Below are 20,991 nucleotides of genomic sequence, written 5' to 3' on the forward strand. Positions count from 1 at the left end.
ATATTGCTGAGCGTGATGGAACAGCCCCAATCGGCAGTTCCGCCATTCCCAGCTAGCCGCAACGTAGGCACCCCACTCCTTTGTTTAACATCCGTGTTGAAGGACACTTTTATATATTATTATCTTTTTTATAAAGATGTTCTGTTATTAGTGCAGGAGTGGGCATTGTTTTGGCCCTGAAGACTGTTATGCGGTGCTGGTAGCAGATTACACACATACTCGTGTGCACGCACACTGTTAGTGACAGGTAGGGTGGCCGCTTGTGAATTGCCAAAAAGAGGGCATGCATCACCACAAAAGAGGATGGCCACTTTGCATAGCATTTGCATATGCTAATTTATACCTATAGATGCCAATTTAGAAATAATTATTCTAATTTAAATAGAAATACTGTACATCTCACCACAGTGTAAAGGCTGTGACTGGGTGACTTGTGTGCCTTTGTATGACCAGGTGCTGTTGATGGAGAATGTCAAGGTCCAGCTCTTCCTTCTGATGGTTCTTTATCTTTAAACTGGACTTGGACTGGACAGCCCTTCAAATAGAGGACAGTCCTCTGGTAGCTCTTCAAACAGAGGACTGAACTCTATAAAAAGAAGACACATTGCCCACCCTATGGGGAAACAGCAATCTTGACAGCATTGGGATGGCTGGGGGAGGTTACAGCTTCTCTCTGCCACACTCCACGATCCAGTCAAGATGGCTGGGAGGGAAAGACATTAAAGTCTCCCTGCCCAAGTGATCCTAATCAAGATTGCTGCCCCGGCCCAAAACAGTGGTCTTTTCCCTGGAGCTTTGCAGGCTACATGGAAAGTGAAGTGTTGCGTAAGCGCATGGGTGTGGTTTGCCTACCTGTCTATTAATGTATTATTGCGTGGCTGTTACTTTTGGATTTTCTCCAATGGACCAAGACCGCTACTTGCAATTTTGTTGGAGGGATCTGTTAAAAATAACCCTATCTGTTGTCCTAGGATGTGCTTCCCACAAGTGCTAGCCAAACTTGAGTGCTCCAGCCTTTTTCTAGTAATGACAACATTAATAATCAATCATTCGGCTTTTATGTATGTATTTCGCAACAAAAGTTCTCTCAGCAGCTTTCAATCAAAGTAAATACAAAAATAAAACCATACAATTTAATACAGTATAAAACCAGCAGCAAAAGTTAAAATCAATATAACAAAACTCATAGCAGCACCAAAAACAACATAGATCTTAAAAAAAACCCAAATATCAAAAGATGTGTGAGTCATGGGGGGAGCAATCCTATGGCCGCTAGTCAGCGGCTAGACAGCCATAGGATATGTGGTTTTCTGAGAACTGACCTTGGAGCCCGCACTCTGAGGTTGGTTCCCGGAGAATCAACCTTCCCCCCCTTCCGCGCTGCCTTACAACGCTCGGGAGAGGAGCACAGAGTGGCCAAAATGGGGTGTTCTGGGGGGCGTTCCGGGGTGGGGAAGGCGGAAATGCTGGTACGATACATGCTATGTGTCATACGGCAGCCTCCTCCCCCGTTCCACCTTCCCACGGCTAGACAGCTGCAAATGCAGGGCAGGAGAAGCATGTAGGGAACAATCACCTCCGTGCTTCTCCTGCCCTGCGTTGGATAGGCACTCGCCTCCAAGTTCAGAGGTAGCTGCCTATCCCCATAGGATTGCGTCCTAAAAGATTTTAAGATGAGAAAGCCTCGGTGCCAAAAGGAGCACAGCGTAGGTGTCAGGTGAGCCTCTCTGGGGAGGGTATTCCATAAGATGATCTTAAGGTCTGTGTAAGTATATGTGGGAAGAAGTGAAACTTCAAGCGTCTAAGATGAATATGTCTAGAGTAGGTGACATATAGATCATTTGTATGTAGTCCTTGGTGTACTTTGGTCTTCAAGATTATGATGAAAATAATACAATACTGAAGAGTCAGAGGTTTCTTTGACGTTTCTGTGCATTCTGGCAAGAATCCAACTGCCAATTTAGGGCTTCAGAGAGAGGTAGCTGGGTGTTTCAGCAAGAACAACAGACGGGCTTGTAGCACCTTATTATGGCTGCAGTCCTAAATGCACTTACTAGGGAATAAATCCCACGGAATCAATGAGGGTTACTTTTAAGGAAACATGGATAGGATTGGGATGTAAATGTTATTTAAACTGAATGGAAACTTGCCTCTTCAGCTGTCCAGGTAGCTGCAGAGGAGACTCCAGAGAAATCCCTGGCTCGGTCCACACGCACATAGTTTTATTGCATTGTAATCACAGAATGCAGCAGTTCATTTCTTGTTTAGAAACCTTTCAAATATTTTTGCTCCAAAGTAAGAAAATGCAGTATCCCGCAAAATAATGTCACCAGAATAATTACCTGTAATACCACAAAGTTTAAGAGCTGCTGTGAGAGATGAAGCAGACCTGCATTACTTTCATGGCATAGTTCTGGCAACTTTTGAGTTATCTGAAACTTTCTAGTTTACACTGCTTTATTGTCTAAGTAGAAACTCATTTTATAGTTTTGTATTTGCAGTTCTATGAAATCTGGCAGTACTATTTTACTCTAAGTTAATGCATAACTGCAACCTGCTCTCAGTATTTCCTCTGTAAAGTTTCTGATGTGATAAACAGATTAATCTTTGTAGGAATAGGGAATTTCTCTGATACTCAAAGATCGGAAGGAAATGTATTTTTTTTTTAAATGACAATGGATCTACATATTTAAAATGCAAAATATGCAGCTAGAGTAAAATATGGAAATGATGACAATTACATGCATTATTAAGGGAGCAATCCTATCTGGATCCATGGTCGCCTCTGAGCCCAGGGGTGACCGCCTATCCAGTGAGGAGTGGTGAGGAACGAATCTCCTCCTCGCTCCCCCCACCTGGCTTTTGCGGCTAGACAGCCAGTTTCGGCCGTCTAGCTGTGGGACCTTGGAGCGCAGGAAACAGCGGCTGGATGACACATAGGATGTGTCGTGCCGGCATTTCCGACCTCCCCACCCTAGCCCACCCCCGGGAACACCCCATTTTCGCTGCTCCATGCTGCTCTTACAAGCGCAGAGCACCGGGCCAATCCGCACTGCCTACAAGGCTCTGAGGTTGGTTCCTGGAAACCGACCTATCCTATGGCTATCTAGCTGCTGACTAGTGGCCATAGGACTGCTCCCTAAAGCATCCATATTAATATATGCAAATTAAGAGACTATTCCATTTATTAGAAATTTGGTTTTCTGGTCACAGAACTTGGAGTGTTTTTTCTATAGAATTTTAGATCTTGTGCATGAAAGTGCTAGTTACACTAGTTTTTATGTCGCCTGAAAAATTCCACTGAATTTTATTGAGGACTGATTTTAAAAGGCTCTGCATTAACACTGCCGACAAGCAGTACATGCATGATAAGATGACAGATTTATATACCATCAAGATGTAATGATGGCCACCAACTTGGATGGCTTTAAAACTCGGTTAGACAAATTCCTGGAGGAGAAGTCTATCAATGGCTACTAGGCTTGAGGGCTATGTGCTACCACCAGTACCAGAAGCAGTGAGCCTGTGCACACCAGTTGCTGGGGAACATGGATGGGGGGTGTTCTGCTTGTGGTTTCTTGGTCAAGAGCTGGTTGGCCACTGTGTGAACAGAATGCTGGACTAGATGGACCCTTGGTCTGATCCAGCATGGCTCTTCCTATGTTCTTATGTATTTCTAAACTACCTTGGAATAGCTACAGAATTGAAGGTGGAAAAGTATGTATTATGTTGCCTAAATACTTCCTATCAGAAGATCTAACCATACCTTGTGATTTTGTCTGCAGATCAGAATGAACGATCAGAAGAAGGAAAGGGAGCATCAGCTTCAGAGGGACAGAAGGAAGAAGCAAAGAAGATAGCTGATGGTAAGCATACAGATTCATACAGACTTTAATCATAATGCTACTTTAGGTGACATTTGCTATGGAACGTAAAGATATACTCATGATAGACATACAGTGTCTATTACTGTAGCAAAAGCACAGTTTTGCTTCTGTGCTTTGAAGCAAAACAACTTTTAGAGGTTGTTCTGTGTTTTTACTGTTCAGTGTTCAGGTGTCAAAGGGTAGGCTCCTCTTGTTAAAATTCGTGTTTACACTGTATCTGTACTCAGAATCAGCCTTTGAGATGGGCCCAAAAGAGCTGAATTCCCATTATGTTTCAAGGCCATTAAATACCATTGTTTTTAAAAACAGAATACTCTAGTAACAGAACACTCAGTTAAAATGCACTTCTGGTTATTTAATTGAAGTCTCCAATATTGCAAAATAGGTGTCCTTTGATGTTTTCAGTTTTTTCAGATTTTTATAAACTGTGGTTCAACGTATTGATGCATTTCAGCCTTTGCTTTATAACATGTTACAATAACATATTTCTACACTTTCAGATTCAGAGGACTGGCACTACTTTTGTGTATTTATCTATAGCTGTGTGTGTGACTTGCTACCCTTCTACTCTAGTAGCATCTTGTTATACCAGTACTTGACCTTGTATTCGGGGGCAGGATTAGCCTAATGTGTTTGTGTGTACATATACAGCTTCTGTTACGATTTAACAAAATAGCACAAAAAACTCAGAGCAAATGTGTATGGATGGGCAGTACTGCCTTTCTTAGACCAATTAATGTTCAAAAACCTGTACATAAACTTTAAGTTCCATGGAACTCTTAAGTATTCAAAGCAAAAATCAAAATAAAATGAAAAAAATAAAAGATGTTTATCTGATTAGGTATAAGCACAGCTGCTTAGAATACTGGGGCTATTACACTTGGATTCGGTTGAACATATTATGAACCCTCTGGATTTTCAGGTAGCATCATAATGCAGAATCCCAGTGAGGAAAGGGGTGGCACAATATTTCCAATAAGATGTAGAAGAACATTCTTCAGCCAAGAAATATAAAGAATGCCAGATTGTGAACCAACTTTCTTTTACCTGTACCAGCAATCCCAACAAAACCCCATATAAAACAGAGAGCAGTCATGGAAAAAGGCTAGTAATTACATCAGCTACAGTGGAGATAGATTTGGAAAGCATGTTGGGGTTTTTAAAAAAACACACACTTTACAGAGCAATCCCAAGTGGGGTGGGATGGAGAATTATGTGGCGCACGATTGGCCATTTCCAAAGCCCTGCTGGCTTGCTGCACCCAGGGCAGGAGGTGTGGGGCGGGTTTTTTACCCCATGTATTTTTTTTCCCCTTGAGGCTGAATGTGCCACCCTGCTGGTGGAGATCCTCTCTCTTGGTGGGGGGGCACTCCCACCCCTTTCATTTGCTCTTGAGCCAGGCTTAAGATTGCTCTGTTAGGCCAATCCTTGGTATTAAAGACGTGGTTAATGATATAGGCTTGGCGGAATTTATGGATAAACTTTTGCATGAGCTATTTGCTTTGCCATCTGATTTCTTACTTGATATTGAGCATGCCTATTGTGTTCCTGGTTCAAGGCGTGGCACTAAAGGGACTTCTGGGACTGTTATTGTTCAGTTTTCATGAGTCTCCACAAAAAAACTACCCTATGCGTTTGGCAAGAGAACGAGGTGAGCTCTGTGGGGACCAGCAAATGATATGATTATGCTCTTTCATGATTATACTAAAGAAATGGCTGACAGAAGAAGGCAAGTTGCCAAGGCAAGAGGTTTGGCAAAGCACATTAACCTGCAGTATCATATTAAATATCCGGCTACATTTTGTGTTCTTTTTGAAGATCAGATGAAGATATTCTTGGATCCTGACGCTGCAGAAACATTTTTAATTGGTATTAAAATTATATTCAGGGAACCAACTCTCTCAGCCTCTGGAGTTGGAACTTAGCCATTTTTACTGTTCTTTTGAAGTGTTGTTTGGGTTTTAGCTGATAACTGGTCAGGCAGTAGGCCAAAGATAAATGTTTGCATTTTTTTCCCTTCTCTCTCCTCGTTTTTATGTTATATTGTAATGAAGTACATATTTGTGTGTATATGTGTGAGTACACATATAAATCTATTTTTAGATATGATACTGCTTAAAATATACAAATGATTTGTTCCTGTTTTTTTCTTTCTCTTAAACTTCTCTCCCCCCACCTTTTTATTAGTATTATCACTATTAATATCACTATGGGATTATTGTTGTTGCTGTTCCTTGCTGGTTAAACCTTTAATGTTTATTAATATGTGTTAACTGAATAGTAATTTATGGCTAATGGAAATGGATTGTTTACTTCTATTTCTGTGCTAGAAGACTGTTTGGATATTTGGTTTGTCTTTATTGAAGTTTAATATAATTCTGTTTTTTCTTTTTTCTCCCCCCCCCCCTTCTTTTGCTATCCTCCCTTTCTTTTCTTTTTTTAGAATACTGTAATGTTGGAAACTGAAGATTTATAACTGATTATATTGTTGGTAGTGTTTATTTTATTTGTAAAAATAAAATAAAAATAGATTAAAAAAAAGATTGCTCTGTTAGGCTGGATTTGATGACATTACCTAGTGGATGAAGAGCGGGTTAAGTCACAGTCGTGTAGGATCTTGATGGCACTCATGTCTGGTCTCCTTCCTGGTGCAGAACTGGTCTCTTGAATGGCCACCCATCTATTCAGCGTGCTGAGTGAGCCTTCACCATGCTGACTTTCTGCCTTCCCTCCAAATGTCCAGGGGAGGCTGGTGGCTCCAATTCCAGTGGGGTGAAGATTCTACTCTGGGTTTTAGTTACAACGAGCCTGAAATCTAAAGGAGCTATCCAAGGTGCTGAACCCCATCCCCCAAATGGGTCCAGCACCTTGGATAGTTTCTTTAGACTTCTGGCTGATTGTAACTAAATCCCAGAATGGAATCTCTACCCTACTGAAATTGGAGCCACCAGCCTCCCCTGCAAATGTCCTCTTCAAATCTTCTTCTAAAAATACCATACACTTTTAAAAAAGTGACATGAAACATACAAATATGTCTATGGTATGTGCTGACTGTCCTTGGGAATTCATTTGCTTCAAGCTCTAGAGCTGCTATAGCATAGTATGTGAATTGGTGGATAGAGCTGCAGTGCTGGTGCTGTGTGTTCATAGCCATTGAAAAAGGCACTGTTGCAATAATGTGAATCATTGCCAGCTATATCTATGGGTCCTACAGTTTACTTGCTGTAGTCCTCTATGTGAATATGTCCTTGGGGGCAGCCAGGAGGGGGTCCTTTTGAACTGTGCCTCAGTTGATTGAGAATCAATTATAAATGTATCTGGTTTAGCCAGGATGTTTATCATCCATGTCCAAAGCCAAGGAGCTGGCAGCTGCTCGAGTACATGATAAAGTTTGTGCCATTTTTTTTAAAGAATGGAAACTAAGGTACAAATATTTTCTTAAGACAAATGAGGCCAGAATTTGATTTGGGTTTCTCAGCCCTGTGCATGTTATAGGCATCCCATGCTAAGAGTTTTGTCAGCATAGTGTGTATTATCATCCACTGCATCTTATAATGTAATCTTTTGCTCTGGGGTATGTGTGTCTCTTCCTGTGTCAATAAGGGCGCAATCTTATGACTGCTAGTCAGCAGCTAGACGGCCATAGGATAGGTCAGTTCCTGGGAACTGACCGCTGAGCCCATGCTCCGAGGTCGGTTCCCGGAGACCTGACCCCCACCCCTTCCCACGCCACTTCATAGGCAACACAGATCAGCCCTGTGCTCTGCTCTCATAAGAGCAGCACGGAGCAGCAAAAATGGGACGTTCCTGGGGGCAGGCCAGGGCGGGGAGGTCGGAAATGCCGGTATGACACATCCTATGTGTTGCCCACCCCTTCATGGATCACTGCCTTGTTGTGGCGAAGGGGCTTGCGTAACTCAGTGAAGCCATAAGCTATGCCGTGCAGGGCCACCCAAGACGGACAGGTCATGGCAGAGGGTTCTGACAAAATGTGGTCCACTGGAGAAGGAAATGGCAACCCACTCCAGTATTCTTGCCAAGAAAACCCCATGGAACGTATCACAAGGCTAAAAGATATGACGCCGGAAGATGAGCCCCTCAGGTCGGAAGGTGTCCAATATGCTACTGGGGAAGAGCAGAGGGTATTTCCAAGTAGCGCCAGAAAGAGTGAAGCGGCTGGGCCAAACCCGAAAGGACACTCAGCTGTGGATGTGTCTGGTGGTGAAAAGAAAATCCGATGCTGTAAAGAACAATATTGTTTAGGAACCTGGAATGTCAGATCAATGAATCAAGGTAAGCTGGAGGTGGTCAAACATGAGATGGCAAGATTGAACATCGACATCTTGGGAATCAGCGAACTAAAATGGACAGGCATGGGCGAATTTAATTCAGGTGACCATCATATCTACTATTGTGGGCAAGAATCCCTTAGAAGAAATGGAGTAGCACTCATCGTCAACAAAAGGGTGGGAAAAGCAGTACTGGGGTACAATCTTAAAAATGGTAGAATGATCTCAGTACGAATCCAAGGCAAACCATTCAACATCACAGTAATTCAAGTCTATGCCCCAACCACTGAGGCCGAAGAAGCTGAGGTTGATCGGTTCTATGAAGACCTACAACACCTTCTAGAACTAACACCCAAAAAAGATGTCCTCTTCATCATAGGGGATTGGAATGCTAAAGTAGGAAGTCAAGAAATCACCGGGATAACAGGCAGGCATGGCCTTGGTGTACCAAATGAAGCAGGACAAAAGCTAATAGAGTTTTGCCAAGAGAACATGCTGATCATAGCAAACACTCTTTTCCAACAGCATAAGAGGCGACTCTACACATGGACGTCACCAGATGGTCAATATCGAAATCAGATTGATTATGTCCTTTGCAGCCAAAGATGGAGAAGCTCCATACAGTCAGTAAAAACAAGACCTGGAGCTGACTGTGGCTCAGATCATGAGCTGCTTCTTGCAAAATTTCGGCTTAAATTGAAGAATGTCGGGAAAACCACTAAACCGTTCAGGTATGACCTCAGTCATATCCCTTCTGAATATACAGTGGAGGTGAGGAATAGATTTCAGGGATTAGACCTGATAGACAGAGTGCCTGAGGAACTATGGACGGAGGTCCGTAACATTGTTCAGGAGGCAGCAACGAAATCCGTCCCAAAGAAAAAGAAATGCAAGAAAGCCAAGTGGCTGTCTGATGAGGCTTTACAAGTAGCTGAGGAAAGAAGGGAAGCGAAAAGCAAGGGAGAAAGGGGAAGATATACCCAACTGAATGCAGAGTTCCAGAGAATAGCAAGGAGAGACAAGAAGGCCTTCTTAAATGAACAATGCAAAGAAATCGAGGAAAACAACAGAATGGGAAAGACTAGAGATCTCTTCAAGAAAATTGGAGATCTCAAGGGAACGTTTTGTGCAAAGACGGGCATGATAAAGGACAAAGAAGGCAGGGACCTAACAGAAGCAGATGAGATTAAGAAGAGGTGGCAAGAATACACAGAAGAACTATACAGGAAAGATCTGAATGTCCCTGATAGCCATGATAGTGCGGTCACTGAACTTGAGCCGGACATCCTCGAGAGTGAAGTCAAGTGGGCCTTAGGAAGCATTAGTAACAACAAAGCTAGCGGAGATGACAGTATTCCAGCCGAGCTATTTAAAATCCTAAAAGATGATGCTGTTAAAGTGCTGCATTCAATATGCCAACAAATCTGGAACACTCAACAGTGGCCACAAGACTGGAAAAGGTCAGTTTACATTCCAATTCCAAAGAAGGGCAACGCCAAAGAGTGTTCCAACTACCGCACAATTGCGCTCATTTCACATGCCAGCAAGGTGATGCTCAAAATCCTACAAGCTAGGCTTCAGCAGTATGCGAACCGAGAACTACCGGAAGTACAAGCTGGGTTTAGAAGAGGCAGAGGAACTAGAGATCAAATCGCCAACATTCGCTGCATCATGGAGAAAGCAAGAGAATTCCAGAAAAACGTCTATTTCTGCTTCATTGACTACGCTAAAGCCTTTGATTGTGTGGATCACAACAAACTGTGGCAAATTCTGAAAGTGATGGGAGTACCAGACCACCTTACCCGTCTCCTGAGAAACCTGTACGAGGGTCAAGAAGCAACAGTAAGAACCAGACATGGAACAACCAATTGGTTCAAAATTGGGAAAGGAGTACGACAAGGCTGCATATTGTCACCCTGCTTATTTAACTTATATGCAGAGTACATCATGAGAAATGCCGGGTTGGATGAATCAGAGGTCGGAATTAAGATTGCCGGGAGAATTATCAACAACCTCCGATATGCAGACGATACCACCCTAATGGCAGAAAGCGAAGAGGATCTCAAGAGCCTCTTGTTGAGGGTGAAAGAGGAGAGTGCAAAAGCTGGTTTGAAACTCAACATTAAAAAAACTAAGATCATGTCATCTGGCCCTATCACTTCCTGGCATATAGAAGGGGAAGAAATGGAAGCAGTGACAGATTTTACTTTCTTGGGCTCCAAGATCACCGCAGACGGTGACTGTAGCCATGAAATTAAAAGACGCTTGCTCCTTGGGAGGAAAGCTATGGCCAACCTAGACAGCATAGTAAGAAGCAGAGACATCACCTTGCCGACAAAGGTCCGTCTAATCAAAGCTATGGTTTTCCCAGTAGTAATGTATGGCTGTGAGAGCTGGACTATAAGGAAGGCTGAGCGCCGAAGAATTGATGCTTTCGAACTGTGGTGCTGGAGAAGACTCTTACGAGTCCCCTGGACTGCAAGGAGGTCAAATCAGTCCATCCTAAAGGAAATCAACCCTGAGTGCTCATTGGAAGGACAGATACTGAAGCTGAAGCTCCAGTATTTTGGCCACCTAATGCGAAGAGAAAACTCCCTGGAAAAGACCCTGATGCTGGGAAAGACTGAAGGCAAAAGGAGAAGGGGACGGCAGAGGATGAGATGGCTAGATAGCATCACGGATGCAATGAATATGAACTTGAGCACGCTCCGGGAGAGAGTGCAGGACAGGAAGGCCTGGCGTGCTATGGTCCATGGGGTCACGAAGAGTCGGACACGACTGAACGACTGAACAACAACAACAATGTGTTGCCCAGCTGCCGCTTCCTGCATCCCAAGGTCCTGCAGTTAGATAGCCGAAATTGGCTGTCTAGCCACAAAAGCAGGGCGGGGGGAGTGAGGAGATCTATTCCTCACCACTCCTCCCACCCTGCACTGGATAGGCGGTCGCCCCTGGGCTCGGCGGCGACCATTGTCCACATAGGATGACTCCCTGAATCACTTATTTACATTAATATTTCTTTCAAGGGAAACAGGTAGAACATTTAGCATCTATATTTAAGGGAAGTGGAGAGGAAGTTAACATAATTCTCTTGTTTTCTTGTTTGCAAGAATCTACTGCGGGTAAGGAAGGAGAAAAGCTAGATGAAGAGGATGAGGGGAGCTCTGACAGTGAGGGTGAGTATTACCGACAATCTATGGGCTTGGGACACATATATTTAAATCAACGTCTCTCTTCTTCACATCTTTTGAGCAGTTATTCTCATTACATAAGTTTAAGTATGGAACTAACTTCTGGGATTTGTGGGGCTGGGATTCCTGGTAACAGGGTATTGTTTACAGGTGGGTTTAAACCCCAGAACCTACTTGTTTAAAAATTGACCACTGTGGCTCTGGCTGCGAGGTCACTGATTGTGCTTGTGCAGTCATTTGGACCCTTAAGCCTGAACCTATTAGCTGATAAGCTTGAACTGCAACACATAAGATTGGGTCACTGGGCAATGTTATCCATATGAAACCTACATCCGCTTTCTCAACTAAAGTAAGTCAGACTAGGATTTGAGAATTATCCTCTTATCACTATAAAACTAATGGAGGTGTAGAGTTATAGCTAGCTCATAGCCTTTGGGGTCTGATCACAGATTGGAAGGACAGTTGTACTACTGGCTCTTCTTGACATGGACTCAGAATGCCTCCTATGGCCTAAGGCTACAATCCTACAAACATTTATCTGTGGGTAAGCCCCACTGAGGCTTACTCTGAATAAACATGCATAGGATTGTGGTGTAAGCTTCTTACACAGCTGCATTCCTGCTATTTACACTCCTTTTGATAACCTTACCCCATGTCATCTCCTGGCATCATCTGTGTCCTTCTTTGCAAGTTTTGTGATAATCAGACCTTGCCTATTGTTGGCCAGGTTGATACCTGGATGCAGTTCAGATCCACTGATGCTACAGTCCACAGCAGTCCTCTTAGGTGCCTATTCTCTCCCTTTACACCAGTGAGCTCTGTTCCAGGCACCTGAGCTCAGAACAGTCTTTCAGCTGAAATCCTACTCAACCATTTGGCAGATCAGACCTTGCCACCCTTCCCTCTACCTACTCTACCTGCTAAAACCACAAAAGCATTGTTTGTTTCTGAGCCCAGTTTAAAGTGCTGTTTTTGAACTCTAAAGCCTAAAACAGTTTCTGACCAAATTACTTGAAGGACCACCTTCACCCATATCAGCCTGCCCATACTTTATCATCAACAACAGAGGCCCTTCTTACTTCTGCATCTTTAAGGGCAGTTAGGTGGGCATGTACATGAGAGAGGGCCTTTTCCATAGTGGCCCCACACCTGTGCCATCGGTTGCCATCGGGGGTCCATTAGGACCCATCATCGCAGCTGTTAGGAAGGCCCTGAAGACCTATTTATTTACTCTGGCTTTCCCCTCACTGTGTTTTACTGGACTGTTGCTCTGTGTACCTGCAATTATGTTCTAGGTTTTTAGTTATGTTTTATTACTGGTGTCTTTTGTTTTATGACTGTTTGTTGCCTTATTGTTGTATTGGTTATTTATTATATGAATTTCAGTATTGCATGCTGCCTTGTAAACTGCCCTGAAATGGGGCATAGAAATACTTTAAATTAATACATAAATAAAATATTTATTCTCTTTCTGGAATTGCTTTATACTCATGATTTTAGAGAATGGGACATATTATAGCTTAAAGGCACGGAGGGAGCAATCCTATGGCAGCTAGTAAGCAGCTAGAGGGCCATAGGATATCTGGTTTTCCGGAGAACCAACCTTACCTCCCTTCCGCGCTGCCTCGCAGGCAGTGTGGAACAGCCCCATGCTCCGCACTCGCAAGAGAAGGGCAGAGCGGCCAAAACAGGGTGTTCTGGGGCAGGGAGGGCGGAAATGCTGGTACGACACATCCTGTGTGTCATACGGCAGCCTCCTCCCCGGCTCCACCCTCCCACAGCTAGACAGCCAATATCAGCTGTCTAGCCGAAAATGCAGGGCAGGAGAAGCACGGAGGGAACGATCCGAATAGGATTGTGCCCTAAGTTATGATATATCATTACACTGTTCAGATTTCCATTGTCCTGGCTCCCATGCCAGAACCGTTCTACCTAGTACTGTTCTGTTGGAGAGAAACAAAGCAAATGCAGCACTTGTAATTAGTCACAAAATTCCAAGATTTATTTTAAAACATTTATATCTTGCCTATTCTCCGAAGAGTTCTAGATGGCTCACGATAATTGATAAATATTTAACAATCAAAAACATCCCTCCATAACAGAATATCACAGTATCACACATTGCCTGTGTGCTAGCAGAACCAGCTGCAAGTGCAAGAGGAACTAGCAGTTCCAGAAATAATCAGAAACAAGTGGTAATGCTTGTTTCCAGAATGGGGCAGGTCAGCAGAGTTCACAGAGGGAAGCTCTGCTGCTTGTCTCTTGGGTTATTTATGGAACCGCTAGTTCCTGTTGCACTAGCGGTCCGTTCTGCATCTGCAACAGAAGTAGCAGAGGCTCAGCAGCAGTATAGGATACTGCCCCAAAACAGGAGCAGTATAGGATACTGCCCCAAAACAGGAGCAGAAAAACACAATAGACAGCATTGAAAAAAGATTAAATATTTAAAAAACAGAGACTAATTAAAACAGCAAGTAAATTATCCACTGAAAGTCTTCACCAACTTCCAGAAGGTCTCCCTTGGAAGGGAATTCCAGAGCCTAGGTGCAACCACCAAAAAGGCCCTCTCCTCATCTGTCTGAAGAGTATATGCCCTTCTTTATGCTGATTTTTTTTTTAATCCAGAGGAGGAGGAGGAAGAGCCGCCACCAGAACCTGAAAAGCCTCAAGAACCAGTGAAGAAGAAGAAAAAAGTAGTAATAGAGAAGAAAATTTCTGAAAGCTTCTACTATAACTATGAAGAGTTGTGCTCCTTCCCATATGTGACTCCAGATTCTGGCATACCACTTAACATCCTCACTCTCATGTATCCGCTTTTGCCAATGCTGCATGCATTTCAGATTTGAGTTTCCTTTTATAGACTCAGTAAGGCATGACTTAAACCAGCAAAAAAATTCTGTATTAGAAATACGTTCAATGGAATAATGTTAGGAGTTGGGATGGAAATGGGTTACTTGTATTATGTGTGTAATAAATAGAGTGTTGGATTTGGGCAGAAGAAGCCTGGGCTTGGCCCTGGAATTGACTGGGTGGCCTTTGGCCACCTACTTCACAGGAGTGTTGTGTGGATAAAAGGCAAGGAAAATCCATGTATGCTGGTCTGAGAACCTCTTTAATGAGATACAAGAATTATCAACAGAAAACCCAGAAGTGGAGAGCATACAGAGACAGAACATGGGATGCAGTTATGTTCCTTCCTTGCACAAACTGCAACCATTAAAAAAAATCTGAATGCCTTTTTAAAAAGAGGCACAAGCCTCTTCATATAAGTCAGTGACTACCGTGGCACATGAGAAATAACAACATTAATTGCAAATCTCAGTAGTAGCATGGAACAGAGAAGAAGTTATGACTGACTGGAGTTGGACAATAGTTTTTTCAGGGTATTGAAGGGGATTGGAAAGAAGGATCACTGCTCTTGGTATGTATACTGTTTCCATTTTTGCCTCTACTCAAACAGCTTTTACAGGTTTTTGTATTGCATCTCTGTTTGTCCAAAGACGACTGTGGGGCAAAAGTCAATGTGAACACTGTGAAATCTCTTATCAAACTGTTTCCGATTTCAACTGGAGGCTGTAACTGTCTCCAGGCACTGTCAGTTACATAGGATATTTTCCATTAGACCTCATGATTCAATATTTCTCAGCAGATTTGCAGAAAAACTAAGCCTGGTTCTGACTCTCAGTTGCTATGGAAAGAATCCATTCCCTTTGTATTTTCTTTAACAGAAAGAAATGAGGAATTACATAGTGTTTTAATGCTGTGAAGATCTGCAGTGGTAATAAAATTGACCAAGAATTTTGTTTAAAAAAGGATGGATTGGCTACTTATATATATTCTCATATTAAAAAACCTTCTCAATTGCTCCTTGCAATTGACTGTAACTTTAAAATAAGTCTTGTAATTATAATTGCGATACAGTGTATTGTATTTAGCATCCCATCTCTGGGTTTTGTTAGTGGTGTCTTTATTATTGCATGGATAAAATAAACCGAGATGACAGCATCACTTATTTTCCTTAGTAGGTGTTCCTCAGGCACTCTTTTGGTTATGACTGCACTAGACGGTCAAACATCCAGATGCTGGATAGTCAAACACTCCTCTACGTAGCTGGCAATCAGCTAGTACTTTTGGACTTGAAACTTAAATATCAGAGATACCTTCGAAGCACAAGTGGTGGAGGGATTGGCGTCATCACGGTATGGCATTTATCTTGTAAGATCTCTTGCTTGAGTTCTCCCTTGGCAGAAGACTATGCAGGACTTGTTGGGAGGCTTTTTCTTTCTGTATCTGAAAAAATGGGCCTGTGGTTCGTATTTTAGGCAATGCAGCTGTATGTTGCCTTTATCCAAGGCTTGAGTTAATTTTGTATTGTTATAATAGCAGTACACTCAACAGGTTGTTCTATTGATACGTCTTCCTTTTAGGACATTACTAGCTTTAATTGTTGTTCACAGGTATCTGAATAATTTGGATTAGGGAAAACTCCAACAAAGTGGACAGTGGCACCCCTAACTGTGGCTTCAGTCTACAGTCCATTTCATGGTTGTGCAATGTGTGGTTTATAATGAGGCACAGCTGTTGGGCCAGCCTCCTCTTTCTCTGTCCTTGGACACTGAAACTCCTGGAGAAAGGGGGATATGGTACCCCAGAACTATGCTATTTTCCCAAAAGGTACACGTGGAGCCCCAATGCTTTCTGTAATATTTGATGTAAGCCGCCTTGGGGATCCCTCTGGATTGAAAACTGGGATAGAAATTGACTCCCTTAAGTAAGTACTTTACTGGAGAGATGCAAAAGAGATGATGCTGGTGCTGATTAAGTGAAAAACATCTTTGCTTCTACTAGGCACACCCACATAAAACACACTTTGCAGTAGGAGAAAAAGGATGGAAACCAAATATGATTATCTACGAGTATCCATCCCTAAGGCCATACAGGATATTACGAGGTAGGTAAAATATATGTTGCCTTTCACAATTTCAAATACCTACAGAAGAATTAATAATCTCAAAAGTGAAAGCAATATTATATTTTAGATTTCTTGTATGAACAGATAAAGCTTTGTTGCAAATAGCCAGCCTCTTACAAAAATGCAGGTAAGTGCTTAATAAACAGGTACATTACTCTTTTCAAAATCATGTGCTACAGGCTTTTTTTTCTGAGATCATGGTAGAGAAAAAGAAATGGGTGTATGGTTAAATGGCCAAATATTAAAAGAAGGGCAAAGAATTAAGAAGTTCTCCATTCTTCAAAATTGGTTTATTGTCTATTATCTGAGGTGCGTTTCACCATGGAACGTAAATCAAACTCAGTAGGCTTCCTTTTTCTAATTTCTGAGTTTAAAAATCTTACATTAAAGCTAACAAATCAAGCATTTTACAGACCATTAGTATCTTTTACACTTGATGTGTTTTCAGTATAATGATAAAACATTGTGAAGCAAAATCCAATGTGAAATTATTCGAGCCCAATCCTAATAGTGAACTCTTCCTTTGAGTCAAAATGCACTATCCATGCGCAGGAACCCAAGGTTTGCCAAAGTCTTTTTTTTTTTTTTTAGAGGAAGCCACCCCCCGCCCCCAATAACAGCCCATTGAGGTTTCAGCATGCTGAGTGTTGGGGGAGGAATGGAGGAGGACGAAGAGTGGGAATGGAATGCATTATCCTAGAAAGGGGCATAGAAGCCTAGTTAGAATATTGGATAGGAGCATACTGCAACTGTTTGTTGCAGATCCCACTTGTTATACCTCTAATCTGTATTGAATGAATTTACAAAAAAAACTAGGAGGAGTTATGAATTAAAGAGGCTCTGTGGACTATACTTCAAATATTACCAAGAAGAAGATGCACCCGATCTCATATGATCTCGAAAGCTAAGCGGGGTCAGCCCTGGTTAGTATTTGGATGGGAGACCGCCTGGGAATCAGGCTTCCTGCACTGAGCGGGGGGGTTGGACTCGATGGTCTTGTTCTTCCAACCCTATGATTCTATGACAAAAAGGAAATGCTTACTATGCACATATAGATAGATATGGATATAGATTATAGATATATATCCAGGCTTTGGGATTCATAGCCATAATTACTACAAAGGTTCAAGACTCTGTGGGTGAACCGTGTTTTGCTTTGTTTTTTAATGTTATATCTTCATATAGGATATCTTAATTGCTCCCAATTTTATGGATGCTTTGTACCATTTTATACTTCAAAAATTTTATATGTAATTAGTAATGCATGCTAACTGATTGGCTGGCAAAGCAGGATATTTTCTTGATCGCATTTAGAAACTTGTTATCTCACCTTATTTCCAGGTGGAACAGAGGAGGCATATGCCTTTGCTGACTTTAATCGTTCCGGCACCTTGATAGCCACTGTTGGGAGCAGCCCTGACTATATGTTGACAGTGTGGGATTGGAAGCAGGAAAAGATTGTATTGAGATCAAAAGCATTTTCACAAGATGTTTATCAAGTCACCTTTTCTCCAGAAAATGAAGAGCACCTCACCACATCTGGTTCAGGCCACATAAAGTAAGCCAGCTACCAGCAGAGTTTTTTTTTTAACTCAGAGAACTAGAATGCCATGGAGGTATACATGGAGAAGGAACAGACTTCTTCACACCTGATTTACCTGAAACTGGCTCAGAATAAGTGGAGCTGTTTCCTGTTTTTTGTATGACAACTGAAGACAAACTGGTGTGTATAGATGGCAACCTTATGAATATAAGGCGTTCTGAACCATGGCAAAATTATCCTACTAATGTTTAAAATAAACCAAAGTGTTTGATTTTTTAAATAAAGAAATCAAATGTCCAGATCAAAATCTATCATAATATATTAGGCAAATAAGTTATATATGTCGGAGTCAACCTATGCTAAAAAAAAAAAAAAAAAGTAGGACACAACCCAGCATACAGTAAAATGCTCTGAACTCCCATTAATTTAAACAGGACAAGTATAAATTTGCAATACATTGTGCCTGTAGTTACCAGAAACAATATGGCCTTGTTTGCATGTAATGGTGAATGATGGCTTAACATTTCGTGTTTCAGCCTCAGGACTTGCATGTTCCCCCCTGTCCTCTGGACAACCACAAGAAAGATATCAGAAGTCTTTGCTTCTGTTTTCAACTAACCATGGTTACTCCTTACATACAAATCCAGACAAATTCAGCTTAGTTTTAACTATGGTTTAGGGAAACAAGCCAATTTCAAACAGTGATTTGTGGTCCTGGCTTGTTTCCCTAAACCATAGTTGAATCTAGCCACAATTTTCAGTTTGGATGAAATGAGTAACCTTGGTTAGTGGAAAGCAGAAGCAAAAGCTTACAATCTCCTCCTTGTGGCTGCTGTGAAGGAGGAGATGGGAGTGTGTGTGCCCAAGGCTTGGCCAGGCTCGTTCCCATACCTCTACACTATGATTTACTGTTATATCTGAGCACAGCCATCTAGTGCACATGAAAGGTTGACAAGGTTCTGTTTATTTATTTATTTCATTTCTATACCGCCCAATAGCCGAAGCTTTCTGTTAAAAAGATATACTTAGAATCTAACTTTGATTTTTATGTGGCCAGGTTTTGGAAGATGGCCCTAACTTTCACTGGTTTGAAACTACAAGGGGCATTGGGTAGGTTTGGAAAAACAGCACTGACAGACATTGAAGGATACGTGGAGCTGCCTGATGGGAAGGTGAGCAGCATTTCTACCCCCTCAAACTTTTCCAGATGAGAAAATGAACTCCTTAGTATTGATCCAAGTTGGCAGGGCATTGCTGTGTGGAAAGGCATAGCATTTCTGGTATTTGCTATTGCTAAAAATTGGGGCTAGCATTCTCATGTTTGCACAGTAGGAAAGCGTTCTGTTTTAAAGCAAGTTTGAAAAACAACACCCGTAAGTTGCAAAATTCGGTTGGCATGGGAAGGCGAGGGCTTGTGTTACTTGTTACAAATAATGTCACAGTCACTATGCAGTAGTTATATATTTATTTTATTAATCATGGCTTATATCCAATGCTTGGTGTGCCCAATTTTCACCAGTTTCCCACTACAACCCTCCGTGCTCTTAAAGGTTGGGGGACCTGCCAAAACTGTATGGGATATGGCACAGAAGGCTGCAACAGGGGGGTAGGACTGACAGAAATTAGCTGCTGTGCCTTGTGCGGGTGGACCCACTTTCTGCTAGCACAAAGCTACCATTGGATACTCCCCCACATTTATATGCCACTGTTCAGTCCAAACATTTTCACATCTGCACCATAATAAAAATAAATAAAACAGTAAATAGTGCAATGTTCAAAATGTTAAACAAAAAATAAACACGGGCCCTCCTAGCGAGAAGGTGCCACAACTGAAAAGGCCCTTTCCCCCATCACCACCTGTCTCACCGCTGGCAGTGGGAGCACCTGGAGAAGGGCCTCAGGTTGCACTTGGAGTGGACAGGCAGGCTGCTGTGGAGGTGAGCATTCCTTTAGGCACTCTGGTCCCTGTATAGTATAGGACTTTAAAAATAAGCACAAGCATTTTGAATTGAGCTGGAAATGTTCCGGTAACCAATGGAGATGTTTAAGAATCAGAGAGCTATGTTCAGACTGGTCCTGTCCAGTAGTTTTGCAGTAACTGCAGTTTCTGAATTGTCTTCAAAGGCAGCCCCACATATAAGGCATTGCATTATACCTGTACTTGAATTATGGGAGCGGGGGGAATCAGTGGGGGGGGGGCAGTCTCCATATGTTTTGTGATAGTCCCCTTGCTGCTGTTTTTGAAGACTATGTGGGGAGTGATTTGGCTAAAATTGGGGGTGTCAGGGCGTGGGGCGTGTGGAGTTCATGATGGGGCCCCTACCTGCTCACTCCCATAATTCGAGCACTGATAATATAACACAGTGGGTACCAGTGAAACCCACATGGCCACATTCCTCAAACCATTATCTCAGTAGATAGGCTACCCATGAGAGGAAATGCATTGTTCCCTCAACACAAGTGCCACCTGAAGGAAAGAGATTTAAACCCTTTGCAACAAATAAGTAACAGTTGTGCATTTATTGCACAAAGGAGCAGTCATCTGGAAAATTATTGGAATATTTGTTACTCAGAGTCCCAGATAGATAGATAGATAGATAGATAGATAGATAGATAGACAGAAAAACTCCAAAGCTTTTAGAATTATAGGATTGACAAGTGGGACCTTCAAAAGAAATGCTGCAATGTAGAGTGTTCCATTTTAGGTTTCCATTATGCCATCTCCTGGTTTTCTGTCTCTTCCGCACTACCCAAGAGTCAGTATTCTGTACCCCCTCAGCATTGTTAGTCCTCTTTGGGTTGTTTTTGGGTCCCCACCCTGTTAGGGTTTTTTCCGAAATAATTTTTGTACTTCTGCAAACCTTGGGCTTCTACCAAGCCTGCTGATAGATACCTCCCTCTTGTGTGTAGATAATGCTATTTTGGCTACATAAAAACTGACATGGAGAATTGAAATTCCAATTAGTATATGATGCTGAAATACAATGGTTTCGATGCAAAGAACATGTGACTGGTTCTGTCTGCTCAAGAGAGGTTTGGACTTGTTCTTCTCCAATGTCAGCCCTCCATGCTGCATGGCAAAAATCTTTTGAAATTGAGCCGTTTTCGT

At 42.3% G+C, this 20,991-nt stretch overlaps 1 protein-coding gene across 1 annotated transcript in view; it reads left to right on the forward strand.

The window, feature by feature from the left end:
• The window catches only part of CFAP44 (cilia and flagella associated protein 44), an 86,027-nt gene that overhangs the window by 762 nt on the left and 64,274 nt on the right, over positions 1 to 20,991 (forward strand). Inside the window, exons 2-8 of the mRNA XM_084843124.1 lie at positions 3,786 to 3,866; positions 11,287 to 11,352; positions 13,993 to 14,173; positions 15,404 to 15,566; positions 16,216 to 16,318; positions 17,681 to 17,897; positions 18,940 to 19,054. Of these exons, the coding sequence (XP_084699250.1) occupies positions 3,786 to 3,866; positions 11,287 to 11,352; positions 13,993 to 14,173; positions 15,404 to 15,566; positions 16,216 to 16,318; positions 17,681 to 17,897; positions 18,940 to 19,054 (926 nt within the window). The remainder of the gene's footprint in view (positions 1 to 3,785; positions 3,867 to 11,286; positions 11,353 to 13,992; positions 14,174 to 15,403; positions 15,567 to 16,215; positions 16,319 to 17,680; positions 17,898 to 18,939; positions 19,055 to 20,991) is intronic.

Source organism: Heloderma suspectum, chromosome 3, assembly GCF_057233095.1.
Source record: "Heloderma suspectum isolate Gila_16-S chromosome 3, 16-S_ref, whole genome shotgun sequence".
NCBI lineage: Eukaryota > Metazoa > Chordata > Lepidosauria > Squamata > Helodermatidae > Heloderma > Heloderma suspectum.